The sequence below is a fragment of the Pseudopipra pipra genome, chromosome 4 (assembly GCF_036250125.1).
Source record: "Pseudopipra pipra isolate bDixPip1 chromosome 4, bDixPip1.hap1, whole genome shotgun sequence".
NCBI classification, from domain to species: Eukaryota; Metazoa; Chordata; class Aves; order Passeriformes; family Pipridae; genus Pseudopipra; species Pseudopipra pipra.
The window spans coordinates 22,858,835-22,874,412 of NC_087552.1; the positions used below are offsets into that span (position 1 = coordinate 22,858,835).

General features: G+C 40.4%; 1 protein-coding gene across 3 annotated transcripts in view; it reads left to right on the top strand.

Moving 5' to 3' along the window:
• Nucleotides 1-2,515: 2,515 nt before the first annotated feature.
• LOC135412924 (melanopsin-like) overlaps nt 2,516-15,578 on the top strand; it is a 45,296-nt gene continuing 32,233 nt past the window's right edge. For 2 of the 3 annotated variants that reach the window (XR_010430032.1, XM_064651926.1), the window contains exon 1: nt 9,620-9,957. Coding sequence is in view for 1 of the 3 variants with exons in the window: in XM_064651926.1 (XP_064507996.1) it covers nt 9,781-9,957 (177 nt within the window). In the remaining 2 variants the exon portion in view is untranslated. Of the gene's footprint in view, nt 2,988-3,466; nt 3,648-4,615; nt 5,367-8,948; nt 9,130-9,619; nt 9,958-15,578 lie in introns of those variants that run through there. The other variant, XM_064651927.1, reaches the window with a different exon arrangement.

A 15,578-nucleotide genomic window follows, 5' to 3' on the forward strand; every position in this document is an offset into this window, starting at 1 on the left:
GGCCCAGAGAGTGGTGGTGAGTGGTGCTGCATCCAGTTGGCAGCCGGTCACTAGTGGTGTCCTCCAGGGATCAGTGTTGGGCCTAGTCCTGTTTAATATCTTTACTGATGATCTGGATGAGGGGATTGAGTCCACCATTAGCACTAAGTTGGGTTGAAGTGTCCATCTGCTGGAGGGCAGGAAGGCTCTGCAGAGGGACTTGGACAGGCTGGATCAATGGGCCAAGGGCACTTGTATAGGTTCAACAAGACCAAGTACTAGGTCCTACATTTCGGCCACAATAACCCCATGCAGGCTGGGGGCAGATTGGCTGGAAAGCTGTCTGGCAGAAAAAGGCCTGGGGGTGCTGGTCAACAGCTGGCTGAATATAAGCCAGCAGTGTCCCCAGGTGGCCGAGAAGGCCAATGGTATCCTGGCCTGGATCAGGAACAGTGTGGCCAACAGGACCAGGGAAGTGATTCTTCCCCTGTACTTGGCACTGGTGAGGCCACACCTCGAGTGCTGTGTCCAGTTCTGGGCCCCTCAGTTCAGGAAGGATATTGAGGTGCTGGAGCAGGTCCAGAGAAGAGCAACAAGGCTGGTGAAGGGACTCGAGCACGAGTCCTGTGAGGAGCAGCTGAGGGAGCTGAGGTTGTTCAGCCTGGAGAAGAGGAGGCTTAGGGGAGACCTCATCACTCTCTACAATTACCTGACAGGAGGTTGTAGCCAGGTGAGGGTTGATCTCTTCTCCCAGGCAACCAGCAGCAGGACAAGAGGGCATGGTCTTAAGCTGTGGCAGGGGAGGTTTAGGCTGGACATTAGGAAGAAATTCTTCACAGAAAGGGTGATTGGGCATTGGAATGGGCTGTCCAGGGAGGTGGTGGAGTCACCATCCCTGGAGGTATTTAAGAAAAGACGATGTGGCACTTAGTGCCATGATCTATTTGACAAGGTGGTGGCATTCATTCATAGGTTGGACTCTATGATCTCAGAGGTCTTTTCCAACCTAATTGATTCTGTGACTCTGTGACTTGCAAAGAACAGCTCTGTGTTGGGCAGACTTTTAATTCTGGAAATTAGGTGGGGAAAAAGTGATCAGAGTGAAGGAGTTAGAACAAGAAAGGCCAATTGTCTCAAAGTAAAGGCTCTGTTTGTCATTTGTGCCCAGAAATAGCTCTCATTAGCAATGTGAAAATACAATAAAGCTATGTTTTTAATGCATGTGTGAATATCAGTGTTGTAAATCAACTTCAGTTCTCACTATATATTTCAAATATATAAGCCAAAATGAAGTTTGAGATATAACGGTGGAATCTGGTTCCATGATTAAAGTGATTTGTTACTTAGGTCCCAATGGGTAAAGGAGAAACTGACAGGAAGAATAACAAAACTGTATTTGTATCAACAGCTTTTGCTGAAAAACATCTTAGTGTTTCTCCTGTGTATTATACCAAATCTAAATTTGCCTCTACAAAGTTGAGATGGATGAAATGACTTTTTAATTTAATTTTTTATTTTATTAATAACAAAACAACTATGGCAGATCTTGCCAGTTGAGCACAGGATTTTTTCCCTCCCTGGATTCTGAAGTTACACTGTGGCTATGATGCTGCATGAGGTGTTTCCTCAGCATTAGCTGCTGTTTTCTGGTAGAGCTGCAACACTGAACTTAATGGTGTGGCTGGACAAATACTGCAATACTAAACATACCTAAGAGCTCACAAACATATGCTGCCTGCCTGACAGAATCTGCAACAGGCTGTTTTGGTTCCTCTGAAGCAAATTTGATTAGTAGTTTTGTATTCCAATTATAAAAATGAATTCATTTTTAGTCATTCCTTCAATGGCAATATACCATTCTGACTGATGGAGTAGGCAAAAGAGAATTGGATAATCTAGATTTTTTTCATGTCTGTTTTTTTGGTTTCTCATTGTTCTACTCCTCTCTTTTCATCTAGAAATTAGTTTGGATAGAAGCATAGCTGTTGCTAAGGTGTTTAAACCTCAAAGCCAGGAGCCTTCCTGCCAGGGTGTATCTCTGACAAAGAAACATTTAGTTCCTTTTCTTTGTATCACTTGGGACAAAGATGGGGAGAATGCTTGAGACTGTTGGGAAAAGCTGTTTATCTGTTATCCTATGCAGCTATATTTCTTGAATTTAACTGTAGCACAGCTTACTTTACAATCTAACATCTTTTTATGCTTCTGAAAGAACAAAAAATGCTTTTTTTCTGTAGGCCAGCCTTCTTCTGAGCTGAGCAGTCAGATGGAGAGTTCAAAATTGCAGCTTCCAGAATAAATGATTAGTAAAGACACACTTAAATTCAGCAATGAGAATTGTTCACTGTATTCGGAAATGTTTTTTTAGTTGAAATTAATTTTTATATGTGTGTGTATGCATATATGCTCATGCAGACACTCCCAGCAATTCAGGGTATATATTCTGACCTGCTTATAGCTCTAATGAAAAATTTTCTGTAATATTTCTCCATAAAATTGTGGTTTTAAAAAACCCCACCCTATTTAAAATATTTAAAAGAAATACAAACTCTTCTAGTTATACTTGAAATGATTCTTAAAGTAGTCCTATGTAACTCACCACATCTCTTGACAAAAATCTCCTTTTAGCCTGCTGTTTTAATCTTATTTGATCTGCTTCTGTCTCTGCTCTGCAATTTTGAGCTTTGAGGAAGAGTATCCATTCCTGAAAGTACCTAGAGCAGACAGCTGCTTTTACATTCTAGCTGTCCCTTTTTTGCTATGTGTTAGTGGGAAAAAGTCTAACTTATTTCAAAGCTTTCTTCATTAATGATTTCTAGACAAAGCAACATTTTTTCTCTTTTTTTTCAGGAAACACGTACATTTGTGTTGTGGTTTCTGTGGGAATTGTGGGAAAGAAGCTACATGTGGAAGTAGCTGTTCTTGCTTACACCTCTTGCCAAGGAAAGGAGGACACCAGCTGGTCAAAGAAGCCCAGACACCTGAGTCCCATACCAGCTTCCTTTGTGGTACTCATTGGGTCTTTTCATTTGTATGCCCTGCTCTTAGGCCAAGGGGTTTTATCTTAAATGTTTCATTTCAGTGAAGTGCTGGATTTTTTTCAGTAATATCTATTTTGTTGAAGAAGCTAAATGCTTCCTGATGACTTCTGCACCAGATGGGATAGGGATTACAGGAACTCATGTGGCATTAAGCCAAGAAAGCTGAGAAATGGGCTCAGTTTGTGACAGAGAAGAAATTATAGACTAGAGATTGTTTAGGGAAGGGAAGAACACGGTTTTGAGTAACAATTTTTTTCTCTTTCTTCTAGAAAAAAACTGTATTTAAGTATTAAATCTTTTTCTAAGATGTTCTTCCAAATAGTGTTTCTTTTTTTTTTTTTTTTTTTTCTGGAAGATAGTTGAAATTCCTGAAGATAAAAAACTCACAGAAGATCCTATTTGAAAGAAAGATTAAATAATTTGAGTTTATTTTTCTTTATTTTTAGCACCTGCATTTGAAAACCAATCTCAGATTCAGACCTCAAATTGTCATCCAGAAGGTATTATTTATTACTGATGGCTTATTTTTCAAGCAGAGATGAAATTCAAGTTTCTTCTAATTTCAGGATAAATGTATTATTATGCATCTAATTCAGTTACTGGACACTCTTGCTTCTGTTTTCTAAGGTAAGAATCAACAATGGTTTTGGTATTTGACACTGAGTTTTGAAGATGTTAAAATCAAGACTCAAACCAAATTTTTAAAGGAGTTTCTAGTTTAATTTCATTTTATTCTGGTTTGGCCTGTGTTTTAGAACAATGTTTTATGAAGAACAATTCAAATCAGAGGATTATTTGCTCTAAGATGGCTGAAGAAAATGTTATGTATTGTTTTTCGCAGCACAGTACATCCTGAGATCTTCTGAAATGTATTACTATCTTATGCCCTTAATTTTAATGGGACCTGGATTTTAGTTCCCCCAGTTTGAGAGAAATAAGTAATAGATCACAATGAAGGTTCCTGCAGAGCTGGAACTGGTGTTTGATCACTGAGGTGACATCTGTAGGGCTAAGCTCAAAAAGGTCACATCACACGTGCTTCCATTGCTGCACTCTGCAAAGTGCCATAGTTAGAACATGGCAGAGCATTTCCTGTGAGCTGCCTTGTGCACACAGAGCCCACGTCACCTCATCATCAGGGACCATCAGAGCAGTGTTAGGTGCTCTGTGGGATCCCCTGGAGCCAACGCTTAACAGGGCAGAGCACTTTCTGCTAAGTGTTCAGGGCAGTAGCATGGCTATTGCCTAACATGTATTCCTCATGGACTGTAACAGTTGTCCCTCTGGCTCTTCAAGGACGTGCTGGTCATAGTCAATTTACATCCCAGTTTATTCTTCTGTCCTTTGTCATATAGGAACTGAAGACCTATAAGAGCTTCCTTGTTTCAGTGTGTCTCGTTTTAAAAGGGTGTTTGAGTCAGGGAGCCAATACCAAGTTTGGATTTCTTTTTTTTAACCTCATTACCAAGAGCCTGTCTAAGCATTGATAGGACTCTGATGCATTCAGCTGCCAGGATGAAATTCTCCAGACTGGCTTTTTACACAAAAAGATTTTGTTTTAAGCATGTAAAGTGTGAAAATGTTTCTGTTTATAGAAATAAGTCACCTTTGGCCAGAAATGGAAAACTTCAGTATGGAAGATAACAGCATAACAACAACAAAAATGTCTGTGTGACTGTCACTGCCATGACTTTGACAGCAAAAGTTGTGACTTTTAGGGTTTTTCCATAACTGTTGGAGAAAACTTTGTGATTGAATGAAGCCAGAGAAAAACTTGCAGGTCAGTAAAAAATCAGAATGTCTTTCCTATGGAAAACTCTGGTGTCATGAAATATGTTTTTCAACTAAAATGAGGGTTGAAACTAAAAAGGTTGTATTTTGTTTACTATTTTGTTACTTAAATTTTATCAGACAACAATAATTTTAAGTCAGTTTACAGTATTGGTGGTGCAGCAAAATGTTGGTCTGAGGTCCCTGTTCCAGGACAGGTCCATTTCCATTCCTGTTCAAACAGCCTTTCCAGAGGGTACACTAGAAGAGGTAACTAAGAGCCAGTACTCCTGTGTCCCCAGAGCACTATGAATTCCTCTTCCCTTGCCTTCTAGTCCTTTGACACTTGCTATTCTTCCCCTGCCATTTTGTGTCTCCAACAGAGATAGCACTCCTTGGCTGTGGCTTGGTGCTGACAACCCTGTGCTTGGGAGGCAGGAGCTTCAAAGGCCATGAAGACTACAAGACATGGCTAAAAATCCTTTTCTGTACCTGAGGAAATGAATGTCTTCGCCTGAGGAATGAGATTAGACGTGGATCTTGACTAAGTTGTTCTTTCCATGGAAAGGACTCTAGGTAAGGGTGAGCCTGGAATGCAAAGTTGTTTCTGAGTCCTGGTAACTCATTGCTGCTGGTGAAATAAGGGAATAGGAGGGATATCAGCCTCTGTGGGGGAAGAGGAAGGGGCTGGGAGAAGGGGATAGGAATTATGCTGAAGCCTCTGTTCCAGCAGGGACCACCACCTCAGGTACCTCCAGCTTCTTCCTCTCAGTGATAGCAAGCAATGGTTTCTGAAGGCTTGGGATAGGCGAAGTAGAAAGAAAAGACAAATGCATAATTAAACCCCACCATTGTAGTTAACATATGCCCTGTTAGTGGGGGAGGAGAAGAAAAGGGTCCAGCTTGTACAGATTTACATTTTTGCTGGTGAAATGACCTGTGCATAAGATGTGTCCTCAATGAGCACTGTCATGTCTTCTTTGTTCCTCATGAGCACTGTAGCACAGAGATACACATTCTAATTCTGTGATTGAGTCTAACCCACACCTTGATGTTAATGACTTCATTCATATCCTAAAACTTAGATTATAATGTAGGTGCTCAGTATTTGAAAAACTGTTGGTTTTCCATGATGACTAACCCTATCTGAGAAGCAATTGACCAGGGAATTTCTTGAGAGCTTTTCTAAGCCCTTAAGTTTCTACAGTTGTTTCACTCACAAGATAAGCTGGCCTGACCCGTACTAACACTTTGTTTTCCTTTGCAATTAAAATGTGTCAGCTGCCATGTGAAACATGCAAGACTTTTCAGAGTTGTCAGAAGCTCAGCAGGATGACATTGAGTGTTTGCACTGCAGTTTATGACAGTCCTGAGATTAATTCCCAGATCAACCCTGTAGTTTTTTTTTAAACCAGTGAAAGATATGGACTGCTGAATAAATCCATTTTGCTCATTGGCATATGATTCTGTTCCCACGTTTTATTTCCCTGTTCCTTATTCTACAGCTCAAACCACATTTCCAAACATGCCTCTGTGCAATCCCAAAATGAGCATGTGACTGTAGATTCTTCAATCTTTAACACATTGTATCCTAGTCAAACAGCATATCTGGAAAGAGATTTGGATGCTATTTCTTTTCTTTTTAAAGCTAGAATGTACCAGTTCAGTGGCCACGTGTATCTCTTTCTGCCAGTTTTTGTTGTTTTGGCCTCAGTTTATTTTAATAATCATGCTGTGGTCACCTTATTTTTTACTCTTCAGTGATCATAGCATCGGTGACCACAAGTATGGCCACAATTGGCCATAAAAAGGACTGAGATCCCTGATATGACTCTTAGACAAGGGGAGTATGAAACTCACTCCCATCCCACTGAATCTGTAGCCTGCAGGAGCTTTGCAGCGTGACTCTGCTCCCCTTGCCATTATAGATAGTAGCCTGTAACTGAATGTAGCCTGCTTGGCTAAACTCTACTGTTCAGAGATTTCCAAGGACCTGGTCAGGAAGGCTGTTGTCAGACCCTTGCCTTAGGAAGCAGCATATGTGAGTGGTCTGCTTAATGCAAAACATATTTGAAGCTTGCTGTGTTGCCAGAATTAAGATTGCAATGAAAGAAAGATGACCTTGACTGCTTAAGTCAATTAAAAGGTGGCCAGTTTAGATTACACAGAAGAAAGAGGTTTTTTGCAATAAGGGTTGGAAAAACACAGGAACAGGTTGCCCAGAGAGCTTGGTGAATGACCAATCCCTGGAAACATTCAAGATCAGGTTGGCGGGGCTCTGAGCAACCTGATCTAGTCGAAGATGTCCCTGTTAATTGCATGGGGCTTGGACTAGATGACCTTTAAGGGTTCCTTCCAACTCAAACTATTCTATGATTCAAAGTGTACAGCACCTCTTGATTGACCACTGGGTCTGTTTTTGTGCCTGGATGTTTACAATCCATCTCTGCTTTCTCTCTGTCTGGTGAATGTAACACTCAAGTGTTGCAAGGAAGGGGACTATGGGATGTGAAGGCATCTCATGCTGAGGCGGGTGCCCTGAGGAGATGGGTCATGAGAAAGCCTGCCCTGGGCATGGCAGGTCTGCAAGATCTGTGATAAAGTCATCATCACCGGTGGTAACTGGAAAAATACCAGCAGACTTCTGCTAACAACTGCTTAATCCAGGATTCAGCACTAGTTCCAGCTGTTGACAATTATACTCTCCTTGTAGCTTTGCTTAGATATGGTGTTTGTCACAACAGATCTAACCTGTTAAACAGATACTGATTTTTGCTCCAGCAAGAATGCCTGTAGTGACAGATAAAATTATTTCAGTGTACAGTGGATAACATCCTTCAATTTGTTAAATTTGCCAACTGCTTTGGGATCCTATGAGATGAAAGGTGTCATAGAAACGTAAAGTGCTATTATTCATCCTAAATGATTTTGCTCCGTTTTCTTAAAAAAAAACCCAAACAGCCACATATACTTCTTTCCTGCATTTTGTTCAATGTTTGGTTGGTTTCTTTAATTCTCTACATTGAACTACTACTATCAGTGTCTTAGTCTAGGGTCTTGACTGTCTCATTTATCTGACCTTTGTTAGGCAGTTTTTTCCCTTACCTGCTTCTCCAGTTACTTGAGTGATCTGTTTCCAGTGAGTAATTTTAAGACGTTGATTTTCAGTGGTTATACTCAAACACACAGTGAGTTTAAGCACACGCAGTTCATAAAGCTCAGTGAGTCCAAATACTTTGGTTGTACTTGCTTGATTTACTATATTTTCCCATGGCCTAGGATTAATTACAAACAGCTGAAATAGAAAGGCCTGATGAAGAACTAATCTTGGTGTGAGTGCAGGGAAGAGAGATGTGTGAGACAGCAGTCCAGTAAACCTCTAGCTGGAGGCTTAGTTATACTCAAATACTGTCATTCATGGAGCCAACTAAAACTGTCGATCAAACCCCTGTCAGTCTAAACAAGTCTGAAACTTGAAGAAGTTTGCTTTAGTTGGCATTTAACTTTCCCTTGGCATCCAATTCTTAGCTTTAATCAGAATATCGCACAGAAAATAGGGTTCATTTTGAGTCCAGCTCTGTGAGGTATTGTGTGTAGTGGCCTGACCTCAGAGAAGTTTAAGCTCCACCTTGCAGACATGGGAGTGAACAACAACACGAGCAAAGAAAACAACTCCTTAGAAAGACATCTGAGCAGTTTGTCAGGTCTCTGATTGTTCCCAAGAGCAGTATTTCCAGCATTTTACTTACTCCTGTAAGTAAAGGAAAAAAGGGAACCCATCTGTGGATGTTAGAGGTCTGATCATTTCTCATGTGGCCTCTGTTGCCTCTAAGAAAACTTAAAGCACATTAATGATAAAATATGTTATCAGCCAAAAAATGGGAATCTACAAGGTCTGAAACTGAAAATAAAGTATAAAGTAGCTCCAAAGTTGTGTATAAATTTTCCTCATAAAGCCCATCTTTATGGAAAAAGTTGTAAGGTAATCAAAATTTTTATGCCTCATGGTACATCTAGAACATCAATATAATATTTTTAAGGGAAATAGGAATAATCCAATGGACCACATCATTAGATGTGCACCAATAGAGAGGTGCAATAAAGAAAAGAAAAAAATAAGTATATAACTGTAACAATATCTAATGTATGTGTCATTAGGTGGATTTGAACTTGAAGCATATAAAGTAATGGAAAGAACTGAAGTTCACTTGCAAACATATCTGTAATCAGCAGATCAAAGAGACCAAGTCAACAGGTGGATCTAATCTGTGGGCAGAAAGAGTTTTAAGATTCTCCTGAGAAGCTGTGACCACTGTCATATCCTAGATGAAAGGGCCATGTAAGTACCTGGAATTGTGTTTTAATTGCTGTTTCTACTCCCCTCTCTACTACTTGGAACTTTTTCTTCTCAGGACAAAGCTTAGTCTCACACATGCTCTCCATACATGCCTTTTATAAGGGGCACTGAAACCACGTATGTAAAAAACACTGTTAATATACTGAAAAAAAATATATAGAGAGGTAGAAATTTAACTATTTTTCTGATGTCTTTCTGCCCAGGCTCTCAAAGAACATGCCTGTTGTCAGATCCCTGCTCTTTCCATCATGTTTCAGTGCTTCCAAAATGCTCAGCTTTATAAGTATGACATCAACAAGTTGATGTAAGAAATTCCTGTGACCCATTCACTGCTGTGAACAGGAGATGTTTGAATGTCAAGGCATATTCTGCAAATGAAACTTTGGTAACTCCAGAATGAGTTGCTGGGAAGCATCTGTTTTATACCCTGTCCCAGTTCCTTGACAGCCCTGCAAGAAACCCAGCTATGAGTTAGGCATGTGGCTGCTCACATGTGCAGTAGGGCAGAGCCGCCCTAACCCAGCCATGGGTGTGCTCATGGGCCGTGGGGATGGAGCACAGGGCGTGCAAAGAGAAAGCCGGAGCCGGGTTTGACCAGCCAGGAGAGGCCGAGGGAAGGGGGGGCGGCGGGGGATGCCCGGCTGCTGTTTGCAGCCACCTAAAGGGGGGTTCCAGAGAAGGAAGGCAGAGCCAGGCTCCTCGCAGCAAAAGCATAAGAGGCCACGGGCGCGAGTGGCCACAAGAGAAATCACAGACGGCGCCCTCCATCCCTGGCTGCCCAGGCTGCCTAGTCGGGACTGCGGGATGCAGGTACGGAGCAGGCAGAGCCCGGGGCACTCACTGTCCAAGGATGCTCAGCCTCGGGGGTAGTACCCTCGGGGGCTCGGGATGGGCTGGGCAGAGGTACCCGGTTTGGCTGCCCCGGAAAAGAGTTCCTCTGGGTGTCCATCTTTTTTTTTTTATCTTATTTTTTTTCGGTTTGGGTGCGGTTGGTTAGTTGGTTTAAACCCATGTTTTTGCACTTGAAACAGTTGTGGTGCGGCCAGTGAGGCTGACCAACGGGATGTGTGGTTTGCTGGGGGCTCACGCTGCGGTTCGATACGCTGCCGGGGCTGGCCGGCTGGCAGCCCAGGAGGGGCTTGCGAGCGGCTTTTTAAACCCTGGTTTTACACATATATAGACAGATATATACATAAGTCAAAGAAAGAAAAAAAAATGAAACAAAAAAAATAGAAGATAAAATAAAAAAAATAAAATATAAGAAGAAGAAAAGAGAAAAAAAAAAAAATAAAAAAAGAAAAAAAAAAAAAAGAAAAAAAAGATATAAAATAAAAGAAAAAAAAAGTCAGATAGAAAAATAAAAAAAAATAAAAGATATATAAATAAATAAAAGAAAGAAGGGAAAAAATAAAAAAAAGAAAAAAAAAAAGAAGATAATAAATATGAAAGAATAAAAAAAAACAAAAAGAAAAAAAATACAAAAATATATATATAGAAAAGCGCATCCCTCGGATGAGTCGCAGCCTCGGCAACCCTGCACAGAGCGGATGTGCGGAGGGAAGGGAAATGCTTTCGGCTGAACCCAAAAAGTACGTGTCAGGAGGAAGGCTTCAGAAAGTGAGAGCTGGGCAGAGAGAATGGAAGGGAGCATTTCCCTTCTTCTTTGTTTTCTAAGGAATGGTTTAAATGAATTGCTTCTTCTTTAAAAGGAAAATCTCATTGAAGTGTTTTGATGTAGTGAATGTGTGTGTGTGTGTGTGTGTGTGTGTGTGTGTGTGTGTGTGTGTGTGTGTGTGTGTGTGTGTGCGTGTGCACGCATCTGACCCAGCTCTTCCCAAAGGGAAATGTATTTTCTTTCTGCTGTTTAGATTTTAGGATCTATTTGGAGTTTGGCTGATGGGAAAAACTGGTTATAGAGAGGAGGATGTAACAGGAGGTTGCTTAAATTTGTTGAATCATCAAGCTCTAGTTGATTAAACCATATTGTGATCTGGTCAATAATAGAAAGAAAATTTTGATGAAAAAGGAAATATTAATGAAGTTCTAAAGCAGATTTCAGAGCTGTTATGCTTTTGTGGAGCTGATTAATGTAATGCAAAGTGACCTAAATGAAGTGCCGTAGAGAGGCTTGTCAATTGTTTATAAAATTAGCTAGGATTATTTGAACACATTCATAAAGAAAAGAGGATTTTCTTGTTCATTACAAATTAGTTATGATGATTTGGGCCAGAAGACTGAGATAGGTCAGCAAACTAAATATGAAGAAACTATGTACCTCTGTCCTCATATAACCCCATCCTTGTACACCCTGACCTTATACCATTACAATATTTTGTAGAGATTTTAGGATAGAAAATTTACTGCTGAAACTTTGATAACTTGCCTAGACTTATTTTATTAGCCAGTCCAGTCCTATCATTCAAAGAATTCTACCAAGAATATCTGTTTCTCTTTCTAGTCTGGAGAGTGGAAGAGAAAAGGTTACGGGAGAAACTTCAGCTTTGGAGGGAAACTGTGGATTTTGTCTCATTGCAACAGGTCATTGTCCTGGAATAAGTCACAAAAAAGTTGGGCAAGCCTTTTATAGAGTCATTTTAAGCAATAAACAAATGGCAAGTGAACAGGAGGTTGAGCATGTAACTCATAACTCCAAATTATTTAACTGTACTGAGAGTGTTCTGGCACTGCTAAAGGTCTTAACTTTTAGTTTATTTTGCCTTTTTAATCTTTATCATGATGTCACTTTGCATTATTTTTGCTGTAAAATTTTCTCTGAAGTTTCTGAGGAAATCCAAGTTTTGTTCCCTGTCAGTATATAACTCACCAAATTCTGAGCTAGTTCACATCCTGCATTACTTTCTCACACTATAAACTTAGCTTTGCAAAAACGTGTGTATGTGCCTTCAGAGGTTGCAAATTTCACTCCCACCCAGGATGTCCTGTATTTCCAATGATCTGGGGGGCCAATCCACAGGGAGAAGGTGGCTGCTGAAGATGGTCTGCTTATTCCAACAGCCCTTGCCTAAGCAGAGTTGGAAGCAGAATTCATTGCACACTCCGGACTGGGCCCACAATAGAGATATGTGTCTGCATATTGTTGCAGGTGCTTAAATGAGGCTGGTAACACTCCAGAACCACCAGAGCATGATAAAGTGATGTTACTGGATGAGATGATTCTGCCTTTGGTATCAAGGTACCCAGGAGTTTTTCAAAGTTATGCAAACTTAGCAAGAAACATGGAGTTATAAGACACTGAAGCTGCAATACAAGTCAAGCTCTCTGAGCCTTGAAAAGTAGGAAATCTTAGTATACAGGTGCAAGTGAATTGAAGTAGTTGTTCATAATGCAGCTGAGAGGCAACCACCAAACTGACTTGCACAAACTAATTGCACTCTACTAAAGCACTGAATAATATGGCCTCTAGACACCTTTTATAAATTCTGTGGAAAGGGCAGCCACTCTAGGAAATGTTGAAATAAAAAGATACTCTTCAAGCTTCGCATACAGCTTTGGTGGACACTGGGACTTGAGAGCATGCTTAGCAAGTAGATAACTAAGCAGTCAGAAATGCCTGATACAGATGATAGTCACTAGCTGAAAGTGTGATGTGACACATGGAGGATGCATGGCATGGTTCAAAGGTGCAGACTTGGGCTGCTGTGCAGCTGGATCACTGTGTACACCTCTGGGGCAGCCTGTTGCAGTTAGGTCTGAGCTTGGAGTTACCAGCTGTCCTGCTGGGAGCAGCCCAGGGAATGGTATTAGCAGCTTTGTCTGACAGCATTTGCAAAGTTGAAACATACCCCTAAGCAGAAAAGCAGAGGAAAGAGGGAGATTGACTTTTCTGATTCTTGCTGAGCAAATGGGCAGAGCACTGTGAGAGGCTGCTGAGTTTAATGGAGAATGCAAACCAGAAGTTTAATAAAGGATGCAGACTAGAAGACTTGAATGCCAGGTGGAGATATATGCCTGATACCTTGAACTGACTGCCATCAGCACAGCTGTGCTGCCAATGAAATGAGTGACTAGGTGAAACTAAGCCCTTGCTGACTGGATGATGAAATGGTCAGTGTCTCAATAGCTACAGGTAATCTAGAACTAATAGAGCAATAGGGAGGAGCATGCTTTCTTTTTGCCTTGTTAACTTAGCAATGTCTGCAAAAGGACTTGAGTGAGAAGGAAATTTATTTGGGTTTTAATTATAAAAAGGACAAAGTACTTCCACTGAACTTTCTGCAACCAATAACTTTAGCGTTCGATGAGTTACTTGCTTTTTGTTGAGAATGAAAATATATGCATGGTTTCTTATGTATCTGATTTCTTTTGCTACGATTTGTATACTGAAACTTGTACTAATATTCAAATAATATAGTTGAGTTTACTATGATAAAGGGAAAGAGTAAGGCTTAGAAACTTGCAGTATTGAGCTCACCATGCCACTGCTGTAGTAAAAAGGCCCCTCCCTCCAGGCACTGGAGAGACCATTGTATCAAAACTGAGGATTAGCTAATGAAGGTTAGCAGTGCCTTCAAGAGCACCAGGGAGACCTTGGATTAATGCTGGTGCTTTGGATAACTCTAGTGGCAGTTCTATAGGTAAGTGCCAGTCAGTTATTCCTCAAGCAGCTGATGAGGAAGGCAGTTTGTCTCTAATGCTGGAGGGCTGCAAGAACCCCTAGTATTTGGGGTCCCTCCTCCACAGCACAGGAGGTAGTAGTCTGCTGCTGGTGTCCTGGATTACGCTTCAAGACCCTTAAAGACCTAAACATTAAAAAAAAGAAATTAAAAGAACTTATAACCCATTTGTAATAGAATTGTTTTGTTCAGCATTAATTACTGTGAAATTGCTTTGCATGCTGTTAATAGCTCAGTGTTTAGTGTTTGATCACAAGAAAACTAGCAATAAACTTTTGGTAAAGTTCAGTGCAAGTTTGCAACTAATAGTGACTATTTGTGTTCAGTGGGCTTTTACTTGTGGAGAAAACTTGAGTATCCTTCTTTTTTACCCCCATAGTTGTTGTGAGCAAATTTTTCCCTCGCCCGTTTTTGCATTGAGAGACGCTCTTTAATGTGATGATTTTCTGGAGCTGGGTGGACAGAGAAAGGTCCAGTGTGACCTTAAATCTAGTATGGATGGACATGACTTGAGACAGGCACATGGCTTTGTTAGACTTACTTTTGTTTTGTGAGATTCTCTGGTGCATATTACTTTGCTGACTTGTTTAGAAGCTTTTAAAAATAAAGGTTAATTTTTGCAAAATGGTACATTTCTTCTTAACCCAGAAAAAGAAGCTGCCTTGTGCTGAGATTTTCTTTTCTGGTAGTTCATCATGGTTCCAAGCTGATGTTGCAACAGCAGTATAGGATAGAAGTTGCTTCAAATCCACTGCATATCCAAAGATTATGGCAAGGGTGAGAGGAAGATGGTGTTTCCTATTACAGATATGCTAAAACTTCTGTTAGCTTTTATAAAGTCCTGAAAAGTGGTCTGCAGAATTAAAACAAGAGACCACGTTAAAACAACTACATCATCCTTATTTTCAGTGTGTTATACAGAGCAGTGGAGAGGGAAAGGATGACGCTCCTTCACTGCAATAGCAAAGTTGTCTTAATGCCTCTCCAAGCCAAAGTAAAGGTAGTTGCTTTTGTGTGAGATATTGTTTCTTCTTTCAAGATGTGCACTGCCATGAGATAATTAAGTTTTTTGAGAGATACAGGAATTACTTTTACTATACACACCTATTCCCACCAAATGTGTCAATGCATGCTTCATTAGTTCAGTGTTTTAGAAATCTGGGAGTCTTTTGATTGACGTAATTTGTCTCTAATTATGCCTATATTGCAGTTTCTTATTAGTTTGCCAGTGTTGCTTCACTCTTTGAAATGTCTTCAGTACAGCAGTAGATTCTATTGATAAGTGGAACCACAGGTTTCACTTGTTCATTTGACATTGGTCTCTTTGTTCCTTTAGCAATGCTAAATCCACAAGGAATTCATAAGTGCTTCACCCTCCACGTGACTAGAAAAGCAATGATCTCCTTTCTAGATGAGAGTTTGTTTTACTCTTGTTTTAGAGAGTTAAGGGAAGTTGTGCTAGTGACAAATGGTTTCATTTGGCAATAAAGACTTGCCTTTTGCTGCAGAGATGGGTCATCTTGAATATATTTCACTCAATTTCTTTCTCTTCCCAGTCATCTCCTTTATCTCCATTACCTGTGCTTTATTCTGAACTATGTAGAATGTCTAGTGGGAATCTCTCAGACTAAAATTTAGGCCGTTGGACTAAACATTGTATCAGTGATCCAGTTAAATCCTCTAAAATTATTCATAAAATATTTCAAAGCAAAGTTTTCATGATGCTTACACACCTAACAGTGCAGATAAACACTAGGGAGTATTTTCAACACCACAGGAGAAGAGTAGGTGTTTTGC